The sequence below is a fragment of the Melospiza melodia genome, chromosome 1 (assembly GCF_035770615.1).
Source record: "Melospiza melodia melodia isolate bMelMel2 chromosome 1, bMelMel2.pri, whole genome shotgun sequence".
NCBI lineage: Eukaryota > Metazoa > Chordata > Aves > Passeriformes > Passerellidae > Melospiza > Melospiza melodia.
Genome location: NC_086194.1, coordinates 32,616,924 through 32,644,359, shown reverse-complemented (window position 1 = coordinate 32,644,359; position 27,436 = coordinate 32,616,924). Strand labels below are relative to the sequence as shown.

Sequence of the window (27,436 nt, the reverse complement as noted above, 5' to 3'; positions counted from 1 at the left end):
GGGCCAGACTCCCGCCCCGGCCGCGGCACGGAGCCCGCGACTGGTCCGGTTTCCGTGCCCGCCCCGGGACGCCCTCACGGCGCGCCCCCCGCTCCCGCCCGGCCTCGGAGCGGGCCGGCCCCGCCCCTCGGGGAGCGGGGCGCGCGCACGGCCCGCTCTGCCGCGCCATTGGCTGGCGTGACCGCGCTGCGCGCTCCGGTTGGCTGCGGCCGCCGCCAGGCAGCGGCGGGGCCGGGCGGGGTCCGCCCGCCGCTGCCGCTCCCGGCGGGAGGGTGAGTTTGAGTCGCGGCCGCGGCGGAGCCGCCGGGCGGGAGGGTGAGTCCGCTTCCCGGTCGCTCCCGCGGGGACAACTTTTTTTCCCGCGCGGGGCTGGCGCATCCCGATGGGGCGGCCGCGGCCGTCGGGCAACTCGCGGCCGCCCGAGCGGAGCCCCCCCAGGCTGCGGGTCCCGCGCCCCACCCTGGGGCAGCCGGCGGCGCGCGGCTGGGGCGGCCGTGGCTCGCCGGGGCGGCGGGGGGTGCAGGGCGCGGGGAGGAGGCCGGGAGGGGGCGGCGGAGTTGCCGGGGGCAGGGCCGGTGCCCGGGGCGATGGAGGGGCAGGGCGGCACCCTGCCCCCGGTGCGGGGCTGCGGGGCGGCGCTCCGGGCACCGGCTGCGGCTTCCCCCGGTCCCGCGGGTCCTCCCGGCGCCCCGCCGGCATCCCGGGCGCGCCTGGCCGCCCGCTCGCCGCGCACCGCCCGCACCCGGTCCGGCCGCGGCGGGGCACGGCGGGCATCGCCGGGGCGTCTGGGGGCCGGCGGGGCAGCGGCGCCTTGTGCCGCCGGGAGAAGGCGGCGGGGGCTGCGGGAGAGACAAAGGAGCTGCTCCCGCCGCGTCCCCGGAGCGGGGCGGGCAGCGCGGTGCCTGGTAGCGGGCTCGGTGCCGCCGCGGACCCTCGCGGGGAGGCTGGGGCAGAGTTGGGCGGCGTGCTGAGGAACAGCTCCGTGCTGCGGACCCGTCCCGGGCTGCGTTCGGCGGTGCCGCCGCTTGCGGTGTGCCCGCCGCGGGGATGCGGGAGGCGGCAGCAACAGTTCGAGCCGCGGAGTTGGAACCCGGGCGGGCAGCGCCGCGGCTGCAGGGCTGGTGCCTCCGCGGGCTTCGTGCTTCCATTGGAGCACGTTCGATTGAAGTGGCCTTCCGTGTGCTTGGTGTGTCAGAGGTAGGGGTGGAAGCAGAGATAGTGCCCCTGGATTTGTCTTGTCCCATGTAATCCCGACAGCCATCACGTTTGTTTCCCGTCCAATTGAATTCTAGCTCTCTGCCGAAAAAGCTCCCCAGCCTTAGGTTCGCAGGGAGCGGATTTGTGTACTTGAAGATTATCAAGTCCTGCTAGGATGGACCTTTCAGGAGTTTTAACATACACTGCCAGTGTGTGAGGAAATGACTGTAGATGAGCCAAATATTAAAACTTCTACTACGTGGTTGGTGTTAGGGTCCTTAGCTGCAAATTCGGATTTAGTGGCATTTTTTTAAGGCAAGCTGAGCAAATTGCGCTGCAAGGAGGCAAGAAGCAGTGTTATGAAGCAAAGCATAGAGTGACATTGGTGACTGCATTTTGTGTTATCTGAAAGGCTTTTCTGCAGTTTTCCCCTCCAATGACGGACTTACATGCTACAGTGGTTTTTCAGAAGTTTGTGTTTTCCACAATATCGTTGAAAGGTTGGGGTTAGAAGGGACCTTAAAGATCATATAGTTTCATGCCTCTAATGGCGTCTTGCTTTTGTTCTCTCCACCTTTCAGCATGTTCTTTTATGTTATAAAAACTAAGTAATGTTGTATAATGTGGTCAAATTAATTTGCAATCTATTGTAGTTTCATCACTGAAATAGTTTTGGTAAAAGTAGTATACTTTGAAGTTGAATTTTAGATCCTTCTGGCAGTGTTTTTGGATTTATTTTTTCCTCTAGAGTTGGAAAAATGTATAAACCCACTAATTTTGAAATACAAAACCCGTTCTGCTTCTCTTCTGTGATAATCTCTTTGTGAGGCAAGGCACTTGTAATAGGCCTTTTATCAGAGGGATGATAATTTTGAGGAAGTTTGGTACTACTTGGGATGATTTATTAACTGTAACAATTCACTTCCTTGCAGCAGTGAGCTATTTTAAAGGGACATGTTATGTTTAATCACAAAGCTTCTTCCAAGGAAAAAGGCTGTCAGGGGCAGGATCACGTTGGAATTCTGCTGGGTGGGTTTGCTTTCACTTGAGAGAGGCCATGGGAGACATGTTCCCAGGCATAGCTGGGTAGTTAAGTCACTTGGATTCTAATTTTGTGAGGACTTGTATCACAAGCATGTGTGTGAGATACTGTAGGGCTGGGCACTACGAGTGGTGTGTGTCATCTGTGTTTCACTTAGCACAGTGGGGCTGGCTCTAGGCTGGGAGACAAGCCCATTTCCTGATGCGTGTGACTGGGTCAAACCTAATAGTAAGTCACTGAGTTAAAGTCTCATTCATAGTACACATTCCTCTTAAACTCAGTATCTTGAACCTTCCTCATGTTCATGTCAGGAAATTGATTTTTCATTGAAGCCTACCTTAAGGTACATATTAGGTTGGCGTCTTAACCTGTCACTGACTTTAATGCATGCAATGTGAAAATCACCTTGTTCATTCTGGAGGTTTAAATTGTTAGTTATAAAGTGTTGGCTGATGTCTGAATATTTTAATTAGAAAATAAATGGTCTGATGTGACACTGAGTCTTTTTGAGGTTGTATGGAGAATGCATGGTTTGCAGAATGATTTCTTAGAGAAAAGTCCCAGGTTTCCCAATTCCCAGGTTTCCCTTTGGGACTAAGAGCTTGTGGAGCATCTGAGGCTTTAGGATGAAACTTTCATGAGGCATAAATGTTTATGTTGATGGGAACGTTAAAATGTGGTAGCTCTTGGGCTCTTAACAAAGATCACCTGTGCACTCAGCGAACATACAAAGCCTCCATGGGGAAGAGCTTAGGCTTAAATCCGTTAGGTGAATTGCCAGGTCAGGTTTCATTGCCAGCCCTTCCCTCTGACAGATGTGCTCTCTGCATAACCCAGCACGCTTGCTCTCTCACAAATGGAAGGCTGGGTGCAAAGCTGGTGTGTCCTTAGGTCTCCCGTAGGGCTGTGTGGGCAGTTCTGTTAGCAGAAGTGGAAGTTGCACCTGTGAATCACCGCACTCAGTGTGTTACGTCCAGTGTTACCAAGCAGTCAGTCTTCCCAGAGCAAGGTGCATGAAATTCAGGCAGGAGATCTGATCTTGCTGCGTAGGAAATGAGAAGCCTGACAGTCTGACCTTCCCTGCCTGCATACTCTTGTTTTCTTGTACACTTCAGAAAAACTGAAGCCTGCCCATCTGTAATTATATTCTGAGGTTAAATAGTTTGACTGGAGTGACCCTGTCTAATCTCTGAGACTTCCATGGGATTATGGAAATACAGCATGCTTAAAACCTGCAGTTTATATGCAGTGTCTTTCACTGTGTTGGCTTGTACTTGGTAGGATGTAGTTGAGAGAGGTTGTTGATTTACTGGAATCTTCCCTGCTTAGGAGAATTATAGCTTTTGTTTTGTTAATGCTGTTCTGTTTAATTATGCAAGTATATATATGTAAAAAAGACCTCTTAAATTAGAATTTTAGGCCTCAGATCTTTTCTTTAAATCTGTGTTTTCTTTCTGTTCCAGGAAAAAAATCCCTTTTGGCATTTGCTGTACTTAGTTGCTAGAATTGAAATGGTGACGTATGAAATGCACATTTGGAAGTGGAGAATGTGTTGGAATTAAAGTATTTTTTATTAGCATCAGTTATTTAGAAACTTAAATTGGATTAGTTTACTTGAAATGCTTTGTGAGATAATCTTGGAAGGCAGCAACAAGGTGTCAGAATAAGGACAGAAATCTGTGTCAGTGTTGTTGAAGACAAGGAGTACTAAAGTATGAAAATGTTTCTAATGTGTAGCAACTGCATATTACTGCTAGGCTGTGTTTAAAGCTGCTGCTCGAGCTCTGCATGCCATTAAAATGTTTATTCCTGCAATGGCCAGGCTCTTTCCTCTATAATGTGTAAGTGTATGCCCACACTTTTTAGATGAAGTACTTCTGCATGAACCTGAGATTTTCTCTAAACTGACACTTGAATTACTTAAAGTTATTTGAAAGCATTTAAAAAGTTTTGCACAAGGCTGACAGGTGAAATCCTTCTGCATTTGTTCTTTCTGGAAATCAGATTTCTATCAGAATTTGTGTTAGAACTTTTCTAGCATGAAAACTCAAATACTCTTGTATTAGATAGAAAGAAAAAAATCCGAAACACCAAAACAAACACCTGAAAGATCTAATAACTGTAATAGTTTTCAGCTGATAGCATTTCTAAATGGATATGAAGTATTTTCTTCTACTTGTGGTGAAACTGTTTTGAAGCCTTTGCCCTAATCAGGACCATGTTCAAGAGGAGCAGAATAAAAATAGCATCTTGGCCGAGTCTGTGAGGGCAGCTGTTATTTATGGCAATTTCTTTGGTCACATCCCCACATGAACTTGCATGCTTTGCTAACAACTGGAAAGACAGTGAGTGCAAGCAGTCTAACTTACAGCCAAGTGAGTCCTGAAATTGTCTGAATGTGACCCTGTTTTGTCTTGTAGTGCCAGAAAGGGGAGGATGTTGGTGTAGGTGTTTGTGTGATGTATTAAGGGTTCTAAGGCTTCAGTTTAACTTCTAAATGGTGTGCAAATGTAAAATAGATGGGTTCAATCAACTGTGGTTGTTGGTAGCATTATTTATTAGAACTGGAATTAATAAAGGACATGGAATTTGGACAGATATTTAATTATCATCACTCTTGTATGTGGAGAATGCCATGGAAAGTGAGGGTGTGCATGAAATGTTTCTTAATTTATAAATAACTGGCAATGCTGAAGAATCATCTGAGTGTTGAGATTAAGACTTAGAAATGGGTTATCTCTTCAAAACAGATGTATGTTTTTGTTTTTCCATCTCTGACCTCTGATGATATGAAATGCTGTGTAGCAACTGAAGCATAGCAAAGAAATGTAGGTGAAAGTAATACTAGCAAAACATGCTTATTGCTGATGCAAAAGTTGCTAAGTATCTGTATTCCATCCTGATTGGCACAAGAGCTCTCATTCTAAACTTTGTGACAAAAAATGTATACTTGGGGCACTTTTGATAGCTATTTAAGACAGCTTTCTTAGGCTATCTTATCTCATACCTTTACTTTTGTCTATTTGGAATCTAACCTTTATTTAAAAATAGCATAGCATGCTCTGAAGCTGCACTGGGTACTAATTAATACACTTCAGTGCTTAAAGCCATGCTGTCTCCTAAGGTTTCCTGCTGTTTGCACTGGATAAATATTTATGCTTCAGCAAGGCATTAATTTCAACCTGACGAACAGTGCATACAACTTTAATATTTTGCTAATGCTAAACACCATGATTCACTCCTTTTGCTATATTTTATTGTGGTTCTTTTTTTATTTAGGAAAGGAGGAAAAAAATCCCATTACACTTTAAATATGTGGTAGAGAATTATATCTAATACTCAACAATTAACCTATCTAGTAGTCTGAGTATTGTACAATAGCTAGTGCTGGATAATATAAGGTCTCCATGAGCACCTGGTTAATGGACTAGACTGTACTATGTAGTAATTTGTAAAAGTAATTGTTTTCTATTAATTTTTTTCAATCCTTTAATACTATTTACTGTATTAAAGGAGTCGACTGGAAAATATGTAAAAGCATTAAGTTGACCTAGTAAATTTTTAAAAATTACATTTGACAAGTTTTTAACACCAGCTACCTTCTCTGTCAGGATACTGTGAATATTTTCAGTGTACTGTGTAAACCATGTCAGGTGTGCTACAGTCACATCTCTACCTGAGGAAGCAGACTAAAGGATCTTCAGGTATAAAAATGATTCTTTATTTTCCCATTTTTTTACTCCTTTGCAGTATTTGCTGGCTGAAGGAAATTGTGTTTCTTCCAGATTGGAAATAGGTAGACTGCAGCATCGTGTATTTGGTGTTAGGCTGATGAAGGGGAGAACAGTGTGATCAAAGTAGGGGAAGGAGCAGGGTTGAGGAGTTCCTTAACTCTTGGTACTTAGTGCTAAAGCAACAATTTTATGTTCCTTACAGCTAATTTAGACTCATTTTGCCAGTGAAATGCTGAGTATTATCCTACAGTTTGTGGTTAATAGCACATCTGGTTAAACCAATTACTATACACTCAGTTAAAAGAATATATTTCTTATTGACTTCCTTTAGGCTGTGCCAAAATACCTGCCTGCTTCATGTCTGTCACATGCTGCGGCTGTGCTACTGTTTTTACTCAGTTACAGCTTTTAGGCTCAATAAGCTGCAGTCTTTCCACTCACATCTCTTATGTTCCTAATTGTATTGACTCCGTATGTCAGGTGTAGAAAGACTAATAGGCTCTTGCATTTTTTTCCCTGCTTTGAACTAAATTCCCAGTGCAGCAGCCAGAGGAGCAGCTGAGAGGCTTGTGACAGTAATTCTGCACATCTGCTTACACGTGCATCTGCTGCTTTGTGAGTGCTGGTATAATATTTACCAATTTCTGCCTGTCTTAAGAGAGCGTGATTTATATTTAATTGTAAAGCTGAGCAGAAATTTTTGAGTTTCTTTACCCCTCTCCCTGTTTTCTCAGCAGCATTATGTATTGGCACTCTAAATAAGGGGCATTTTCACAGCAGTCTTGTTGTGATGAGACACTTCAGACAATCAAATTTGTTCTGTTACTCAGTGAAACACAAAAAAGGAAACATCTGTTTTGCTTAGTCTGTAATGATACAGCTTGGAGTAACAGGATTCTGTTGTCTCAGCTGGAATTGGTTGAAGTTTTGTTGACTTTTCAGTGATATGTACAAATATAGCAGAACTACTCTTCCAGCACTTCTGCACCATGCTGGGGATTGGCTGAGTAAATTTGCAGTCTCTGCCACTTTTAATTCTTTTCCTGCCTTGCTTTAGTTTGGTATATGTATTTTCAATATCATTCTCTTTCTTCTTAGACTGAAATTTAAGAGTATCTGAAGCATATGCATTTGCATTGGTTACCAAGGGTTTTAACTGGAATGGAATGGTTATTTGTGCAGTGATATTTTCTCCCAGACTGTTACTGGCAAACTGTAGCTGCACAGGGAAGAATGATAATGATTTTCCACCTAAAACAACATAATCAGAGGAGATCTCTAAACTGTGCCATTCCCTTGTATACATAGTGCACACATTCATTCATTCATTCATTCATTCCTTAAGGAAGTAATGGAAATCTTTGGTTCGTTGCTATTTTAGTGGTATTCAGAAGTGGCTTAGGTTTTGTCCTGTTTTGGTAAAGAAGTGGATGCTAATTCACCTGTGCTCACAAAGCTGCTCCAGTCCTGTGAAACAGTGGCAGGAATTGCCTTAACCATTTACAGCTGCTTCTTGGTGTGGTAGAATAAAAGTCCTGTATAAATTCAGTAGGTGGAGCAGGATGTGGACACATTGGGTGTCAAGGGGAGAAGGAGCACCTAGATGAAGGTCCTGCTTGTACAGTAAATAGAGGAACTGACAAAAGTGGAATTAGAAAGTTAACTGAGTGATGAAACAGGAACCAAACGATGCCACACCCTTGAAGAAGTTCCTTAAATGTGTCTATAGATGTTAAATCAGACGTGTATGATCTTTTTGTTTTGTGTGATTAACTCTCAAATGTCATATCATTTGAAAAGTGCCCATTCACTTCGATTATATTTGGGTTTTTTTAATCCAGTGTGATGGAGGTTGTTTTGCTCTGGGTTCACTGCAACACTTCTTTCGTGTGCTTATGACAGTTTTTACAAGCAGAACATTTTGTGTCCAAGGGTTGTTAGGCTGTATTGATGTCCTTTGGCTCTGGTTCATCCAGTCCACTACGCCCCAAGTACATGTGCAATCAATGACCAATTTCCATGTATTGTCACAACTGTGCCTGCCACTCAAGTGGCTTCTCAGACATGCTTGTAAGCACAGTACACTAAAACAAGCTCTCAAGTTCACAGACCTGAGATTATTATAGAAATAAATTTTGACCACTTTGTAATTAAGCTACAGAAATATTTGCCTGGCTCTAAATCATCAAATCTGTGCTCTAAGCCAGTACTCTGAATTAATGACTGATTATAGAAGCACCACTCACTTCTTCTAGGACTACTAGATATGTAGGATATGTAATAATGCCCTTAAAAGTCAGGCCTGTCTTGAGCAGAAGACATTGTGTGATTTAATGAGAATGCAAGTAGTAGAAAGAGAAAAAGAAAATGAATGTATGCTATGTTATTTTAAGTCATAAACTGTTTTCTGCTACTAAAGTGGTAACAGTAAATTCTGTAGAAGCTTTCTGTTGTTGTGACTTTGGAATAATGGCAGATAACTTGATAATACCAATTAAATTGGAAATCTGAACTCAAATAAAGAGTCCTTCCAGAACCTGTATAATTTGAGTTTTATTAGCTTTCTATTTCTTAGAGTAATTAATATTCTGACCTTTAGGTGCTTTCATGAAATGGGAACTTTTATTTTAAAAGCTTTTTCATCTAACTTGAATTCAATCTAAATTAATACATCTCTTAACATAAGAGAATTATTATCCTTTTCTGCTTTGACAGTATTATGCTTTTGGGATTTGACTTTAAAAAAAATTACAATGCAGAGCAAGACATACAGGGTAGTAAATTCTCTTGAGACTTTGAGTTGCATATATTTTGTCTGTACTACAGCATTTATATGTGACAGTAGAGCATTTAATGTATTGGATGTATCTTCTGAATGAGACAGAAGCGTGGGTCCTGCCTCTAAAAATTTTAGTGGAAGAAGTCATGTTCTTCTGTAGCTTGTAAAGTATGTAAAAACCCACAAAATTGTTCTTAGTTGCTCTGAAATGTTTTTCAGATGAATGTGTCTAGTCTTGTGAGTGTATGTGGATGGGCTGTTGTGGGGGTGGGAGAATGTGGAGGGATGAGGAAGAATGAGAGAACTGTCATGAAGAGATAAAGCATGTTTCTCCTGAAACTGTTTAACACAGCTAAATACATGCATTGCATACATATATTGATAATTTTAATTCTGTAATTTAACAGGGAGCGGTTATTGATCACTGAAACTAAGTCCTAAGGTTATCTGCAGTATTGATGCACCCCTCTTCTGGAAAATGTACCTTTGTATAGTTTTTTGGGGTTTTTCCCCCTGTGAAAGTGAGCTACTAGAACTCCTGTCGGTAGACTATCATAGATCTCTTTTTGCTATAAAACCTGGGGTGTATTCCTGATAGCAAGGTTCCTGCTTTTCTTTCATGATCTTTAGGATATGGTAGAATGGTACACTGGAGATAATATTTTGCAGATGGAAAGCCATCAGGAATGCTGATGCTGCTGCATTGGTAGGGGTAGGGTGATGGCATGTATCATAGCACTTATTTCAGATAAAGGTTCTGGAGTGAAAATGAAACCTTTCCATTGCAGTTGTATTTGCTCATGTCTGATATTATGCTATATTGTAGATCTGCCCCGGGTAGCCCAGTGTGGTGACACAGCTGATGTGGAGAGCCAGTGGGAGCCCCGGGGAGAGTTCCCTTTCCTTTGTGAAGGGCTGGGTGCCCTGGAATGGGTTTGGCCTGAAAGATAAGACTGTCCTGGCACAGGAATAGTGTTCCCCAATTTAATGTTCCCACTGAAACCTTCCAAACCACAACTACTCACTCAGTCTCCTTTTCCCCCCTCCCCTGCAGTAGGGATGGAGAAGAAAATTAGGGGCACAAAAAGTAAAGATTACAGGTTGAGGTAAGAACAATTTACTGGAAACAGAAATTAAATAAGAAAGTGAACAGTAACAGCTACACTATCAATAACAAACTGTACAAAATAGGCAAATAATTCACACATGATTGCTCACCATGCAGAACTGGCTACCCAGAGTGCTTCCCCTGGCAATGATGAGAGAATAGCATCTGGATTCTCACTATGCCCTTCCTAGCTACTGCAAAAATTAACCCTGTCCTGGCCTGATGCTATCATAATTCACCTGGGACTTTTGCAGCCCAATTCTCAGTTTGTGAGCTCCTTACATTTTATGGAGGCAGAAGGATGATGGAGTTGAAATGAAGTCCCAAGAGCTGCTACAAAATTTCTTCCTCATGTGGCTTGTGAAGTATGTTCTGAAGTTAGTGTCTGGCTTGCAGGTTGTCATGGTTTTAGAGGTAGACATCTCTGTTTTCCAAATTGAATGATGTGAAGATACCTAGAGTAGGGTTGGAAATAGGCAGTCTCCTAAAATCTCATTCTTAGCCAGCAGAATTGGGAAGTTTTGGTCAAAAGTCTTGCATTCTAAATGTTGCTGCTAAAAAGTAGGTGTAGAGTCTCTCAAACCTCTGTCCTGCTTTGTGAACTGCATCTTTTTCCTTCTGGTAGGTCACTGCTAAACTACTTGCCAGATGAATGCTTCTGGATTTGTACTGCCTGAAACTATGTGCTGTAATGGTAGAAGGTGTTAAAATTGTGTCTTTTACAGTCAATGCTCAGAGATGAGGCACAGGCCCTGCTCAGTTCTCCACATGCTTTTTAGTCATACTCAAGCTATTGTGCAGCATCTGCCTGTGCATGCTTTACACTGAGAGCTTTTCAGCAGCTGGATTACCCAACACCTTTCTTTTCATATGGCTCAATGTACTGAACAAACTCTAACATGAGATGACTTGCAATTTTCACTTAGAAAACAAAACTTGGTTTTTAAAATTAGCTTGCAGCAAGTTGACTTCACAAATAGATTAAGTGTATAACTGCCTGTGAAGATAATACTGTGGTAGCATTGAAGGTTGAGGAGGCAATGAACTGCATGTCACAGCATTGCTACCAAAATAATGCTTGTGAGAAGACCACTGATAAGTTCAAGGCTTAAATGCAATACTAATATCAAAACTGCAACACAATTATTCTCTCTATAGTTTATTATATTTCACTGTTTTAAATTTGCCTTTGGGTGACTTCATAAGGATGTAGTGTACTTTGGGCGTAGGGAACTAAGGTGTAAAAGAACAGTATGTTTGGGGTTCTGTACAGAGTGTTTCTTGTATGGGGTGAACTTGTGCAGCACTGCTTTCTCTTGCAGAAGTGATAAGAGCGCTGTATCATGGACTGTGGAATTAATTGCCAGTTCACTGATGTTCTCAACACGAGTTATGGAAGTCTTGACACACAGAAAGCAGACAAGATTTCTAAAGCTTTCTAATTCATTTATTTGGTTAAGCTTATGCTTGTACTCATTTTAATGTGACTTAATTTGAATTCTATTTCTGTATGATGCATATAGTTATTATCTTGATTTTTCTTTGTATGTGTTGGAACAGTTGACTATATTAATCCAGAAAACGTAAGGACAATTAGGACAAGATTTTTCAATTATGTGTGTTTTATTCTGTCTAAGATTATGCTGTTTATATATCTGTTCTTTCTTAAAGACTCAATAAGATGTAAACAGTAATGTTTGCATGAAATAAAAATGGAAGCAAGTATATTTTATCTGCTAAAAAATGCTTTGAAAGTAATAAATCTTACTTTATTTCCCTATAATGAAACTATTGATGAATTACAGATGATAGCAAAGCTAATGTTTGAGGATATACTCCATATGAAATAGCTCAAAAGAGTAGGGATTCTGCATGCCAGAGAATGGGGTGTACCTGGAGTAAGTGGACTTTCAGGTGGTCGGTTTTGGCTGACTGTGGTTTTCAGCATGGCAGATGTACTTAGAGTGTGCATTTGTGCAGTAGGCTACAGGGAAGAAATAGTAAAGCAGGATTTAAAAACGTAGCAAGGAAGAAGTAGAAGAGGACAATGAGAAAATAAAATTCAAGCTGTGGAAGTTATTTCCTCTTACTTCATTTTGACACTGTACTGTTAGGGCTGCTTTTGTCCTGCTCAAACAATATAGATCTGATTTACTATGGCTTGTATAAATTGAAGTGAATATATCAGTGCTTGTAGTCTCTTATCTCTGTCCTGGTGACTTGTTTGACTGGCATGAGTAATTTGGTTGTTTTGGAAGACAATTCCCCTTGGTAGTAAAGGGTGAATACAAGGTTAGTTGAGTACAAATGTGGTTTGTAATTGATTGCTAATCTGAAATTGAGCAAATAAATTTGCCAGGAGTCAAAGATAGGGATTAAAATCTTCAAAAGCCTGTGCTATTAGGAGTCTTACCTTCTGCTTGAGACTTTTTAGAAATCTTTAATTGCGAATGTTTTGGGTCATGTGTGCCTATGTGACTGTTTACCAGCAATGTAAATGGCCTTGTGGTTTCATGACCTCAACCACAGGTTTGTTGGTTTTTGTTTGGTTTTTTTCCCCTCTTGACAGAATTGAAAAAGACTGAGGTACAGTGTGATACATCGAGTATTTGATGCTTTACAGCCCAGAAACCTCCAAACAGTGTTCTGTGGTACTGGATACTTTGCACAAGAAACAACTGCATTTAAGATGGTTACTTACTGTTTCTGTATGGTCTAGCTGAGGTATGGTTGCTTTCTGTAGACTGTTTTTTCGTTAATTGCTGGCACCAAAACTGAATTGAGGTCTGTCATCTGTGGCTGAATGTAAATTTTTAAAAATTGTAATGGGTATCATTCAGGAGGACTTTTCCATTTGGTGGGCAAATATCTATCACTTTGTCATATTCCAAGTGTTAAATTGTTGGAGAAGCATATGTGCACAGGATCTGGAAGTCTTTTTCAAATCCATGTAATGGAAGAACCCACTGACTCCTGACTCTTTAAGGCTGATGTTCCACATTGTGATAAAAGTGTAAGCTCTGGATAAGAGTGTCTGTCTATGGTTGCTTCTATTGTTGACAGAGGGGAGGGGAAAACTGAATAATGCCTTTGGCAAGATAAAATTAAAATTGACTGCAGTTTCACTTCCTAAGGTTCAGTAATCTTTACAAACCACTGGAAACAAGTGTTCAGAACAGTTATTTTTGTGTGTCAACTACTTTATTGTGCAGAAGACTACAGAATGACCATAGTGAACCAGATGGGAATTTCTGAAACCTTATTGCCTAGCAGTGGCTGTTAATAGAGGCCATGAAAGGAACTGAGAGAAAACTAGAAGAGTGTGCTGGGGGAGCAATCTTTGACTCCAGCTTTCTGAACTAGAAGTGTTTATATATTTAGTGGCTCTGGGTAGATTTTTCCATGCATATGTCCCAGTGGGGTTTTTTTTCTGTGCATTTATGTAACGTTCATGTACCTGGACCTCAATGCATTCTTCCTTCCTACATTGTTTTTGGTAATTCTTGTTTGTTTTGAGCCTTCCACTTCTAGTGTCACCTACAACTTGTTATTTCTCTTGTTAGAAGATGCTGAATAACCATCTGTCATTTTAGGAATTTGCCTGAGCCTAAGTCAGTGATGCTTGGTGCACCATAGCTATTTTAAGCTGAAGATGGCAATTATCAGAGAATATTTGATACAGAGCCTTTGAGCACTGTTTGCAGTTGTATATTTGAATAGAACATGTGACTATTTCAGACTTAGCACAATGGGGTATGTGTTTCTTTGTGAAAGTTTGAAAAAATCAAGAAGTCAGACCTGACTTTTGTGGTTTCTGAAACCTGTTAGAGTGGCTTTTGGAGTCCACAGTGGCATCTGTTTCTTTTCTCAAGAGACTTCAAGTGTTTTGCTGCCCATTATTGCACTTACAAGTATCTGAACAGAACAGCTTGGCCATATTCAAAATTGTATAGGAGATGAACAGATCACTGTTTCACTAAAATGGGTTGTGCATTAGCATCACGAAAGTACATTCTGTTCTTTGGCAATTGAATCAAGAATACACTTGCCTGAGTGTTGCTTACTGTTCTGTGGCTTACCAAGGATTGTGTCTTTGTCTCTGAAGTGAGGGAGAAGAAAGGGTTCAGCAATGTGAATTTTACATGTAGACTGTAGTCTTTTAAATGAGCTTGATGAATCAAGTGAGAGCTGACTAAGAGGTTTTTAATATTTCTTCAAAATTCAAAAGGGAAGAAAAGTCCTAATTGGCCCATCCCTATTTGTGTGTGCAAACTACTATAGAACAGAAGATGAACATTTCCTAGGGGCTTGATCTCTTATGGGCCTGATGCATCCTAATGGAATGCTCACAAGTTTACTTTGTTCCAATTTTGGGCTGAGTTGACAGATTTGGCTGATGGTTCATAAACAGCTTAACTTTCTGCTCCATGTTTCCCTTTTAAGCTTTATTTTATTTTATTTTTTTTAGCAAATAATACAGACTTCCAAGCAGATACTTTACAGATTAGGTAAAGATGAAGTATATGCTTATTCTCCTCTTCCAGCAATTCCCAGAGGATGAGGCTTGAGCAGTTTTTGGCTCCTGTTTTTGTTTTTTCCAGCTCTGACTTTCCCTAGCAAATATCTAATACTGTGGTTTCAGAAGGTCAGTTCTGCAGAACTCAAGCATTCGTTCTTTATCCAAGTCCACCCTCCTTGTACTTAATCCAAATTGCATTTACACACGTGCATTCTGTGGATGAATTCCACCAATGCTGGGTAGCTGTAAAGAGCAAGAAAGCCACCTATTGGGATAATTTCTTTTTAAAGAAAAACCTGTGCATGTGTTGTCTGTGATTTCATTCAAAAACATAATTTGGTATTATTATATTAAAGTCTTGTGTGACAAGTATGGAAATCCAAAGCCATTTAAGTACATGGATGCATTAGTAAGTTTGCCAGAGAATATGTCTTAATTTGTCTTGGCTGGCCCTCCACCAACTCAGTGCATGTAACTTTTTCTCCCTCCTCTATTAAAAACAGGAAATTCAGTAAGTTCCTGATGTATTTGTGCTGTAAAGGGTGAGGAAGGGAAAATTACCTATTTAGGGACTTTGTAGAAGTCTATTCTAAATGAGACTTGGTTTTGTCCGATAAACTTCTTTGGTATCTTATTCAAGTTACACTACTCACCTGAAACAAAAGAAAAATTGGTATTTCCAAAGGAAGGAGACTTACATTATTGCATTAGAATAGAGGAAGACCAATTAACAGCTGTCAGAGGCTGCTTAGGATTTGGGAACTTGTTAATTATTATTTATTATAAATCCTGTCTTTGGCTGCTAAGCCAAATTGAGAATCTTGTGGAAAATACTCCAAAGTGCTTTTAACTCCCAAGGCATGAGAATACAGGTTATATTAGCCATATCAATATAGACAATTAGCCATGTGTTAGCTAGACTGCATAACCTATGCCTGCTTTCATGTGGCAAATGTGAAGATAAGACCTGCAATGCAAGAATATTACCTAAAGTGGATTTACTTCATGTGTCAGATAAACAAAGATTACATATATTGTCTGATAAAAATTCAACAGTCCTGAGCCACCTGGCTGTTACTGAGCTCCATCACAAGTAGCTTTGTATTATTTAAATAATAATTTAAATAATAATTCCCTTTCCTATAAAAATCTTCATCAGGACATCTGGATGAACAAGGACCATGGGGACATTTGAAGCTGCTTTTCACATTTAATCAAAGTATTGTTTGGTTTGTGGTGACAAAAGTTGTTTTCAAAGAAATTCTCTAACTCCACTCATTTGAAGTCTTTGCAGGGAGTTAGTAGGAAGAGACCAAGAAAAATAATAATTTAAAGAGAATTACAGGCTGATGTACCTTAAAACAAGACTTTTTTGGGAAAAATGCTTTGTAGTGTTTGTTGTATTATTTGAACTTCCATTACAGTTTTGGTATTTATAAAGTACATTCTTAATGCAATTTTACACTTTTTTTCCCCTCCTTTTTTTTAATTCTCAGAGTAGCAGGTATTTATCTACTTTATGACTTTGTTGCTTTAATTCTGTAGTGGCTGGGACTTCTCTTGCTTCCAGTGCCCTATATCTTGCAGTTGTATCCTCTGAAACAAAGCTGTAATTAAGGCATGCTTTTTTAATCCTCTGGGTCTTTTTTTTTTTTTTTTCTGTAAAAGTTTAACAGATGGTACAAATTAAGCCTTATTTTGGTGCACTTAGTGTTAAAAATCCCATTTTAGAGTTACCTTTTAAAAACTTCATGTGGGCTTCAGGAAAAAATTGTGTTGTTAACTGAAACCTGTTAATCCTTCTTTTGGAACAGTCTTGGGTTTTCCAACTCTGTCCAAATATTGTGCCAGTCCAACTTGATCCGTTGTGTAACTGGAACAAAATGAGGCAATCCTCAGTAAAGCAGTAGGTTGTCTGCCTGTTTAAATAGATCCCACACAGCTGATATATGGAATATAAGCTTGTTTTTTCCTTCTGGGGGACATCAATTGAACACATAATCCATGTCTTCAAGGAAAATAATTGTAAAGTTAAGAGTTCTTATTTGTGATACTCAAATGTGTATTGTTGTGGTTTAAGCAGATATATATTAATTTTTTAAAGTATAAGGTAAAATAAGGACATTCTATCCCCTGTTTCTACTGCCTTAACTCTGAGTGAAATGTCTCTGCTACTTTAAAAATAAATATAATAGATCTGATCAGCAAAAACTTTGTCCTATTTCTTTTCTACAAATGTCATTTCAAAAGTTCATGCTGTTGCAAAAAAAAAAAAAAAAAAAGAGTCATCTTTAAATACTGAGTCATAAAATTAGTCATAAAAACTTAAAGTATTTTTCCAATGGCTAATGCCAGCCAAAGATGCTCTTACTTTTTTTTACTGGTCAAATGAAACCTCTGTTCTCTGGGAACCTTTAATCTGAAAATAATGCTTGATGGATCCCTAGAGAAGGGTGAGAAAAAATTGAATCTTTTGGATATGTGTGTCAACTATGGACTTGGTGTATGCAGGACTCCTTGGCTCTCTTAAATAATGAACTTTTGCTCTGAGCAATATTAGGACAGGTATTTGTGCTATTAGTGGGGCTCAGTAGGGGATGGTTACTGTTGTCAGCAGTGCTGAAGCATTGGACTCTGCAAAAGCCTTTGTCCACCTTCATAGGAATGAAAGTAGGGCCGGGAGGTTGTGGAATTCTGTAGGAACTGGCAAGGTGGTTGCTTCAGTAATTGTAGTGGAACTAGTCTTTGTTTTGTTAGCACATGGTGTTACCCTTCAAAGCCTCACTTCACAGCAGGGTCTCACACACAACCTATGCTGAGCAGTCAGGGGCTGCTCCTTCTCTATTTTCATTGTTACATCTTCAGGGACTGTCAGTGCTCATCAGAAAGACTTGGTATTTAGCTATAAATTAATATACATGGCAGTCCTTCCCATTTCTTTGTTGATACAGGATGAAAGAATGGATGAGGTTTAAATGGATCTGTGGTGATCATGAAGTCCAGCCTCCTTTGCTCAAAGTAGTGAAAATTGGAACAGGTGTCTGTCTGGCTGCTCAAGGTCTTATCAGACTGTTTTCACTGTCTCTGATTGGAGACTCTTCAAGCACTCTGGCACTTGAGGCAATTTTCTGTGCTCTGACATCCAGGGTTCCTGGGGGATGCTCTTGCTGGTAACAGCAGAAGTGAAGGTGACAGTGAGTACCTTGGCCTTTCCTGTGTCTTCTCTCAGCAGATCCCCTGCTGATTCAGTCATGGATCCCTAGCTTTCCTGTTGCTATTTTTGCAAAAGCCCAGGAACCATTCTAGAACATTCTTGATCCTCCTTCTTGCTTTGATCCTTCTTACTGGGATCCTGTGATCTACTTTGTCACGGTCTCTGCAGCTGTGTCTGCCCTGACCTTGACCCCACTAGCCACTTTTTCCATGTTTGTAGTTTCCCATGTTTAGCGGAGGGCCTGCCTTTGGCTCCTCAGTCCTCTGTTTCAGGAGGTAATAATCAATGCACTTGTTCCCTCTTCTGTTTCCCCTCCAAGAGATAAGAGGGTAGTTCATGTTCCAAGTGAGGACCAGGTGCCTGTAATGTGAGGCTTCTTCTGCTGTGTATAAAGAGGAATTCCTGTGTTTTGTCTTGCTCAGGTGATGAGTAGCGAACACCTACAGTAGTGTCACCCATGTTGTTCTGCCCTCTCGTATGTGACCCAGCTCCCAGCTGTCCCATTGTCCACAGCAGGGCCAAGCTCCATGTGTCCCTGCTGCTCTCCCAACAAAGGGCAGCTTTCTTCCCCCACAGGCCTTAAGGAGCCCATATCCAGCCATGGCAGTGGAATGGTCTCCAAAAATTAAATCTTCCTTGGCCCTTCCCTGTTGTCCTTTCATCCTCCAAAGGCAGTGTTTTGTAAGCTTTGTGCAGACTTGTGTGCCTTTATAGGGTTGGGAGAGGACATTGCCACAGCTGCTGCCCTGGGATTTCACCTGTCCCAGTCCATTATTTAATGGGCATGCAAGTGAGGAGAAGGGGCACAGAAGTCCCTGGTTGCCTTATGTTATTATTGTGTATTACAGTGAAATGAAATGAAAATGAAATTGCTGGACAGCCTGTTTTATTTTATTCCTTTTGCCATTCATGTCTGAACAGTGATTTCCTCGCAACCCTGTCTGGATCTTGGTCACTACTTAAAGCCTTATGTAACTTTCAGATTTCTCCATTCCCCCTGCTTTGGAGGGTTATAGTAAGATCTTGCTATTATCATGTCTGGTGCTTCTCCCTTGAGGCTTCTTAAAATATACCATATATAGTCTGTATATGCTCTAGTACAGTCTGGATTTCAGAATAAAATACCGTATTTGTGTTATAAAAGGCAATTCTTACCTCCGTCTTTTCCTTCCTTGTCTTTCCCGGACAAGCCCATACTTGGATATTAATACTTCAAAACTAATTTTAAACTGGCAAAGTAAAACTTGGTGGGATATCTCCCATGACTGAACATTTCAGTAATTTTTTCCTCAGATGAGTATTTAATTTTGTCACTGGTTGAAATCCATGGGCACAATTTGGATAAGCTAAGAGCATGGTCTTTTAACTTCTAGTACTTTTGTATCTTGATATATTGGTCTTTTGTGTCAGAATAAGCTACTCCAAGGGACAGTGGTTTTTAAGTGGTTTCTCAAAATTGAGGAGAAATCAGGAATTTATTTAGTAGCCATTCTGCATCTGTTGTGTTCAAGTCCTGTTGCTGATGACCTCTCTGTGTCTGGGACTGGGCAGAATGTTGGGCTGGGAAGTCTGTCTGAGGCTCCATGCAGAGGCAGCAGGCTCATTGTCCTGCAGTTGCCATGGTGGGGGAGGACTGAAAGGTTTTCCATCCACCTTTATTTCAGTGACCTTTTCCAAGCTGGGAATTGCAGTTGACTTGGAAAAACCTAAACAGTCATTTCTCTTCAGTGAATCCATACAGTTTCCTCTCGAGTCTTGTAAGCTGAAAAATAAATTGAATTGAGGAGGGTAATATTTTCTGTTTTCAGAATGCCATTTCTGAAAATCTTAGACTTGCTTCCCACGCAATACATAGTTGGAATTTATTAAACTGCTATATGTGAAGACTCCTGTGCTTAATGCTTCCAGCAGCATGCATAAGTGAGGTACAATAAAAGTTCAAAGTAATGTCAGCATGTAAAAATGTTAACAAGTAAAAGCATGATTAGATTCTTTAAATATTCACAGAGACCTAATTTTCATCATCTGCTTAATGTAGTGACTGGAGTATTCACAAACTGTGTTTGCTTATTCTTTCAGGCTGAAGGTTTTGAAGCAGATGTTGGAAGATGTTAGCTGTGGATACTGGGGTTGTGGAGGAGTGGTTATCAGAGTTCAAGGTAATACACTCTCCAGTATGTAGCCAGAAGCGTTGAATCACTGCTGGTGAAGTGTGCAGGATGTGCTTGCATCCTCTAGAAAAAGAAAGATAGTAACCTTGGGTTTTGCTGAGATTATGTGATAAATACAAATGTCTCCATGAAATGTCTCCATGTAGCCCCTTGCCTCTTTGGGGCTACATACTTCCTGGCAGAGAGCAGTGAAAATGTATATCATAGATGAATGATTGTATTGGTTTGAGTACCAGACGTGACTGTAGGTTTTTCTCCTGCTCTGCTTAGATACACTGGAAATATGTTTTCCTGTCTGTGGAGTGGAGTCCTTTCAAGGACTGGAGATAAGAATTACTGTAAGACTTGCACACATTTAAACATACATCTTCTAGAAGAGTTGTTAAAAACATTAGATTTTTACCTTCTTAAGTATTGGCAGAAAATATGTTTAGTGTTAGAGAAGAGTTGGAATTTGCATTTACTGGAATTTGAGCTTTTCCACAGTAATTCTGTATCTGGTAATAATGTTTACTACCTGTGTAGAGTTGGTCTTGAAAACTCCTTGAAGTATGGATCTGAAAACTGTAAAAGTTTCACAGGACTGACATCTCACAGTGAAATTTCAGTGGCTGTTGCATTTTTGTAACTTTTTAAAAATCAATTTCCTGTCTGCTATTGTTACCTTCCATATGAAATTGCAAAGTGACAGAGTGCAGTATATCTTCTGGCAGCACTCTGAAAATGTGAGGATTTCTTTGTGAAACAACGTTTAGTTTATAGTAAACTCTGATAAACAGTTTATAGTAAACTCTGATAAACAGTGACTTGTAATGGAAAATTGTTGAAACAGCTGTTATATTTAATGATAGAAATTGCTTATAATATTTTTTATTTCAGACACTGCCAGAAGCATCCATATCCAGCTATGCTACCAGCTTGAAAGACAAGACTGCTTTGATTTCATCTCTTTACAAAGTAATTCAGGAGCCACAGAGTGAAGTGAGTATTTTGGATCTCTCACCCAAAATGTCTGACATAACACTGGCAGAATGAAACCAAGACCTTGCATGCTAGGTAATTGATGAAGAGTCTCCTTCAAAAAGTTGTTCTTAGCCATGACATACTATCATGGAAAAAAAATTGTAAGTTTTGTAACCTACTGATCATAGTTAAGCTTGTAGGTCACATTCATGGGTTTCAGGACTTGGATGTAGAATTGAGAAATGCATTAAGAAATTGAGAAGATGTTTGTGTCTGATAGAATTCTTTCTGTAATTAAAACTTGAATGTGAATCTCTTGGTGTCAGAAACTTGTCTGTATAATGCAAGAGAACAAGTTAGGTTAGCCATCTTTTGTAAATTGTTGCTTAGGTTTTTTAAGGTTTTTTTGTTGTTTGAAATGCATATGATATAAAGACATGGATTTATACATGGAATGTACCCTTTACTGAAATGAGGGGAAAATGTGAAAAAAAAAATGTGGGAAAGGAGGGGCAGGTTTTCTCAGTACCTGTACTAAGAAGGTTCTGTATCCCATGACTGCCCTTCTTTCAAAATGTCCAGCTATGTTCAGAACACCCTGATCTGGGTTTAATTGTGTGTTGTTAACTGCCTTGTACCATCTGGAAATGCTTTTGTGCATTATTTTAATACTGCACCAAATCCTCAATTTTTCTGAAAAGACCCAGAAAATAAGGCAGCTTCCCAAAGTTTGAGATTATGGCAGTACTAAAGGTCAGAAGATAAAAAGCTTTTATATATATGCTTTTAGAGAGAATGCTGGTAGTGAAGCTCCCAGGTTGTCCAGCAAAGAACAAATGTACTTTTAATTTGCTGCTCAGAAAGGCATTGTGAGTCATTCCAACTACTGAGTCAAGCCTGTCTGGTCTTCAGAATTCGTATCAAAATGTAAATTAATCTGATGAGTCGCCCTGTTGATAGCCTAATTAATACTTTCATAAGTTCTTTGATTTCTTACTACTTCTGACAATCACTAGGTTTCTCAGGGGCCTTAGTAGCAGGGTGCTGCTGCAACTTCTGCTTGAAAAGGTTGTTGGGATAATTCCAGGGGCAAGGTATTGATGATTTCCCTGTTACTGAGATTTTGAATTGAAATGAAAAGCTAGTGCTGACACTGAGTGTTGTGCTGCCTCGACAAAAAGTACTAAAATCTCTTTTGGACTGTTCTCCAAGTAGCCATTGCTTTGTGGGAGAGGCCACTTGGAGCTCTCCACATTGTGAAAATAGTTGCAAGCCAGCAGTTAGAAAGAAAAGTAATATCTGCCAACTGCTGTTTGAGATCTGTTGGCTGCATTGTGTAATGCCACTTGCTGCACTGTGGAGGGTATGTGCTGTCCTCTCTTATCTCAAGGGGGTCATGCAAAGGGGAAGCATTAATGCATGAACACTACAAATACTGCGCACTTTGAAAATGGACAAACAACCCCATCTGTACACCTTTGAATGTATGCACTTCTAATAGTTATGAGTACCATAAAATTGTGATTAATCTTATTTTGCAGGATGGATGAGGGTTTTTTTTGAGCATTTGAAAAGTAATCATGGGTATGGGCATCTGTAACTGCATTTTCCTGCTGGTTCATGTTTGCTTTTTATATGGGTTGTTTTGGTTTTTTTTTCCAAAAAATTTAGTAGCCATTTGTAAGATAAAGGGACTACTTGTTTAACATCCACTTCATAGTAGCTGTGTTAGTAAAGACTTTGTTAGTAACTTTTGAGATTCGTGAGCCACTTGCTAGGTGAAAAATGTAGTTCCATGAAAGAGGAGTCCAGAAGATGTGTAGATTTAAAGGACTTAAAATTCACTAAAGACTTTCAGTGGTCAAAAATAATTAAATGAATATGTGATGGTTTTTTTTTTAAAGATTGAAGTTCTTTTGCTTTTTACTTAAAACACTCTTGCTGTCTTTTTAGATAGGAGCCAAACAGGCATTTGCATTAGGAAATAGCAAGTGTTTGGAGTGTGTAACACACTTGGGTGCAGCTTAAAAGGAACAGGGATGAAATTGCTTGGACATTGTTCTGTTCCAGCATTAAGAAACATCTCAGTCTAGTTCTTTTAGAACTGCTTAGTTCAAAATGATATCTTGAAACAGCAACAGTCATTAGTGCGTTTTGATATTAGGTTGTAGCATCTGGTGGCATTTTGAGGAAGAAAATCTGTTTTGTACTGATTATGCATCTCAGTGTGCTGATACAAAGCTGTCTGAAGTGAGATAACGATGTAAACATGGATACCTGTCACAGCTATTTATGGGCCTTTTAAAGTTCAAACACATCATTCAGAACTGGTACTTCATTATGGGAAGGATGCGAATTGTGTAAAAAATATAAGCTGAATATGGAGCACAGTTCTGCTGGTAAGGTTTTCTAGAAGGATCTTTGCTGTACTGCTCTTAAAACTGATGACTAGTTTAGCTTGGCATGGCTTTTTTGCCTTTACTGTAGAATTTTCAGGGATGATATTTCCAGAGTGAAGCTATATCTCTCAGAAGCTAAAAGTTCCTCTTTTTTAGAATGGATCAGATTGTCCCAGATTACTTCTTAAAAAAGAACTCAAATCTGCTAAAATCTTTCAGTTTCAGAAGTAGCTTTGGCAGGTAAGAAATGTTGACTTGACTTTTTTTCCATGTTCAGGAGGAAAAGCTTAGGAAAGCAAGCAGGTATTTTTCTAGCGTGGTCTCCCTGGTGATTTTGCCTTCTTTGCTTCAGTAAAGGGAAGAATATAGAATTGCCTTTCTTATTTTTCTGAAAATTTACTAAAACTAAAGTTGTGATCTAGACTAAATAGCAGGACTGAATTTAGTAGTTCAGCTTGCTTTGGAAGTGCCTACTGTTTTTGACAATATTTTCTAATTGGAGAAAATTAGGAAATCTCCTAATTTCCATACATTGACAAGTGGTGCTTAGCAGTGTTTCATCCTTATATCAGAGGTAGGTGGTAGCAAAAGAAGGCACATTAAATCCAGGAACACAGGCAGGCTGATAACTTCATTGTTTTAAAATCTTTTTTTAACTTGATCTAGCTCAGTGTATTACTTCCAGTTCAGTGTTTTACATCCATTTGTATCAGCTTAACAAATTTAATTCTAAAATTACTCCTGAGGCTTCCAATTTCTGTCTTAAGTGTATAAATACATTGAAGCTTCTAGAAGCTTATGAGAGTGAGGAAATAAACTTATTCTATTGTGTACTAAGTTTTTGTAATACTTGGAATATAAGTGTCATACAGCTCTTCTCACTAGGTGGGTAAAGCTTCTAGCTTCATTTTGTGTATGCTTTTGGAGTTGTAGAATAACAAGACCTTTGTTCAGGTACTTTGCCTGTATATTAGAGAGACTGAGAAGTATGAGGGATGTGATAACTATCCTCTATTTTTTGCCTTTGAGGCTGGAGGAAATGAGCCAAAACCAAGGCAAAGCAGCCATTGGAATTTTTTATTCATGTAGGATGAATGACTCTACTTTCATCATACAAAAGTATGTTATAGGCATGAAAGTGTGTAAGGTGACTTGAGCAGTTACTGTATCAGTCATGCCCTGATAACTAAAATGCCATTTTTATCAGTTTACAGTTTTGGCTAAAGGGTTGTTCCAGACAAAGTTGCAGATTTTTGTAATGTTTTATTCATTCATGATTGTGCCTTGTATTTCAGCTTCTGGAGCCAGTTTGCCACCAGCTCTTTGAGTTCTACCGCAGCGGTGAGGAGCAATTGCTGCGCTTTACGCTGCAGTTCCTGCCAGAATTGATGTGGTGCTATCTTGCTGTCTCAGCCAGCAGGGATTTGCAGAGCAGTGGATGCATAGAGGCTCTTCTCCTAGGAGTTTATAACTTGGTTTGTATTTCAACATTTTGTTTTGGAATTAAAATGAAGTGATTATTTCAGTCCCAACTCATCAAATCGGTGTCTGTCAGAAATTACAACATGAACTTTCATTCTTTGGTCAATATTTTCTCTACTCTTTCTGTGGTTCTTGAATTTTTTGTTACTTATTTCTTGTGATTGAACTCACATTCTGCTTGAGGACTTTTCAAGGCACTGCTTTGGAAATTGTTGCCTGTATTTTGACTATCTGGACTAAAACCACAAAAAAAATTACTTTCACAGTTGCTCTATCTGTGCTTTGAAGAACATAATAATTAAGGAACCCTTAAAAACATCGTATTTTAGTCTTTTCATGGCTATTTTGAAATACTTAGTGGTTTTTAATATCTGTTGGGATTCTTGTCTGTGTAGTTTGTTCTGGTTGTTTTAGGAAGGCTTTTTATGAAGCAAAATAGTGATGTCAAGTCTCTTCATCTGAAAATCTGGAGAAGGCAGCTGGTATCCATTTCCTAGAAATAATCATAGGTGTCTTCACCAAGCAAATGGAAATATCTTTTTCACCCAGGAGTCTAATTTAAGAGACCCGAGCCCTTATGTTCCACTCCTCCTGAGGCAGGGTACAAGCTTCCTGCCTTTTCTGTATGCTTAGTTGTATCTGACAAGAACATTCCTGAAAAGCATTTGCTCTTATCTTCTGCCTTAAGGAAATTCACTCCTTTCTATCCATGATGAAGTAATTTAGGGTGGTTCATGGATGTGGCTGTAATCACTTGTTTTTCTCCCAGAAGAGATTACATTTAAGTTAAGCTTGAAACCAGTCTGGTAACATCCTCTCTTAGCTGTGAAGAGTTTCTTTCTCAATTAGTAACTTGGCTTTCCATCTCCAGCTGCCTGGGGTCATAAGAATTTCACAGCAAGCTTCTCTAGGGAGCTGTAGATCAGCATGACTTGGGGAACTTTATTCCCTGTTTTGCTTCAAGACATCAGGAATGCTTATGGTAAAGCAGCGCTTTGTACTCATGCTGACTTCTTCCCTGCTGTTGCATAAAATTTATAACTGGAACAAGCAAGATAGTATTGTTCTTTAATGTACAGGTTAAAAAGGTAGTAGGTGACCTGCTTAGATACTTACTTTCTCTTTAACCAACAACTTTATGTATTCAAAACCAAGAGGAAATATGAAGCCTAATATAAAAGTAATTCCAATGTAAATAGGTAGAGTGGACTCTTGGAAACTTAACATGTTCAGTAGGAGTCCTGCAGTTTCTTACTGAAGGAAAATGAAAAATGAAAAATTTTGCTCAGAATAATTTTAAATTGGCTGCATTATGAGGGGTGTGGAATTATTGTGGCTTGAGACATGAGATCATGAACTGGATTGTTCTACATTCAGCTTAGGATGTACAGTGGTAGTGCATGCAGTTGAAATCTTTTGCTTTCCTAGCTGTAGTTATCAGAGTGGTTTTTTAATACACTTCATATACTTTAATACACATCATACACTACAAATACATCTTGAAATCTACTCCTGAAACTTAATTAAAAATCTGATTATAATGAAGAATACAAATATTAATATTTTTAGAATTTAGAAGTTTGGATGTAGCCATTTTCTTTCCCTTTCTCCTAAATATTGAGGAACATGTTTTCCACATTTATCCAGGAGCAATATTAAAAATTAAAGTATCAGTGGTTTATGTGGAGAGTGGAGAATCTGTGCAGCTTTTCAGAAGGAGCAGCTCTGTGTGCCCTTTTGATCCTTTTCAGTCTTCCTTTACTGCTTGGTCTTTTATTTTAAGACAGGAGTTTTAATAATTACTATGTGAAGTTAGACCTTCAGCCTTCCAACACGTGGGTGTTAGGAGACACTGAAACTTGTCTCTAATTATTACTTCTGGGTATATGAAATCAGCTGCTGAAATTTAGAAAAGAGGGAAGTAAAATCTAGTGTGTGGTGTTTGTTTTGGTCAAGTCTGCTTTGGATTTTTAACATTTTTTTATTGGAAATACTCCAGTGCTCTTCTGTGGTACAAAACCACATCTTGTTTTGCCTTACTCATTAGTCTTCTGTTAGCTTACAGGAGCAAGAAGTCTGCCAGCTACTGCTGTGGTGGTATCTTTTGGGAAGGTAGCTTCTCTAAAGCTTTGCATCCATGCTTCTTTTAATTCCTTAGAGTCAATTATCAGACTTGGGCTTTTGCAAGTGCTGTGGTCTGCTGCTGTCAAACCTTATGAGGCTGCAGTCATTCCAGAGCTGTAATGTTTCCAAAACAAATTACTTGTTGAGTGCTTACTTGATGGTTAATAGTTTTCAGAACAGAATTATTGATTGTTAACCTTCACAATTAGCAAACAGTATATAATTAAAAAAATATAATGTTGTTTTAAACATGATGTTTCCTCTTAGTGTTTTTAATGTGGGTTTTGTATGCAAATGGATGTGCCCTCGGCTAAGTTATTTGAAGAGTTTTCATAAACAAACAAAATGTGCTGTGGTAGAAAGCAAATAGAGAGATAATTTCTAGCTTGCAGCTTGGATTGTTATAGTATCCTTATCAGTCCCTATAATAAATAGTTTTTAACACTTTAGGATGTCTGTTTTCTTTAGTACAGTGTAACCATTTGTATCTTCTGTCTTTTTCAGGAGATAGTTGACAAAGAGGGACATAACAAAGTGCTGAGTTTCACAATTCCATCTTTGTCCAAACCTTCTGTCTATCATGAAGTAAGTGACAGCTACAAAGTGAAGTTCCTGATGGATAAGGGCAGTGTTACCATGATTGTCAGGGGTCTTTGCCAGTCAAATATCTCCCAAGGCTGCAGGCATCTCAGTGGCCAGAACCT

At 39.8% G+C, this 27,436-nt stretch overlaps 1 protein-coding gene across 4 annotated transcripts in view; it reads left to right on the top strand.

The window, feature by feature from the left end:
• Window positions 1–234: 234 nt before the first annotated feature.
• The window catches only part of HYCC1 (hyccin PI4KA lipid kinase complex subunit 1), a 43,075-nt gene continuing 15,873 nt past the window's right edge, over window positions 235–27,436 (top strand). For 3 of the 4 annotated variants that reach the window (XM_063153066.1, XM_063153096.1, XM_063153086.1), the window contains exons 1-5: window positions 252–315; window positions 19,673–19,752; window positions 20,644–20,745; window positions 24,422–24,601; window positions 27,237–27,317. In XM_063153066.1, the coding sequence (XP_063009136.1) occupies window positions 19,702–19,752; window positions 20,644–20,745; window positions 24,422–24,601; window positions 27,237–27,317 (414 nt within the window). In that variant the 5' untranslated portion in view covers window positions 252–315; window positions 19,673–19,701. Of the gene's footprint in view, window positions 316–19,672; window positions 19,753–20,643; window positions 20,746–24,421; window positions 24,602–27,236; window positions 27,318–27,436 lie in introns of all 4 variants that reach the window. The other variant, XM_063153077.1, reaches the window with a different exon arrangement.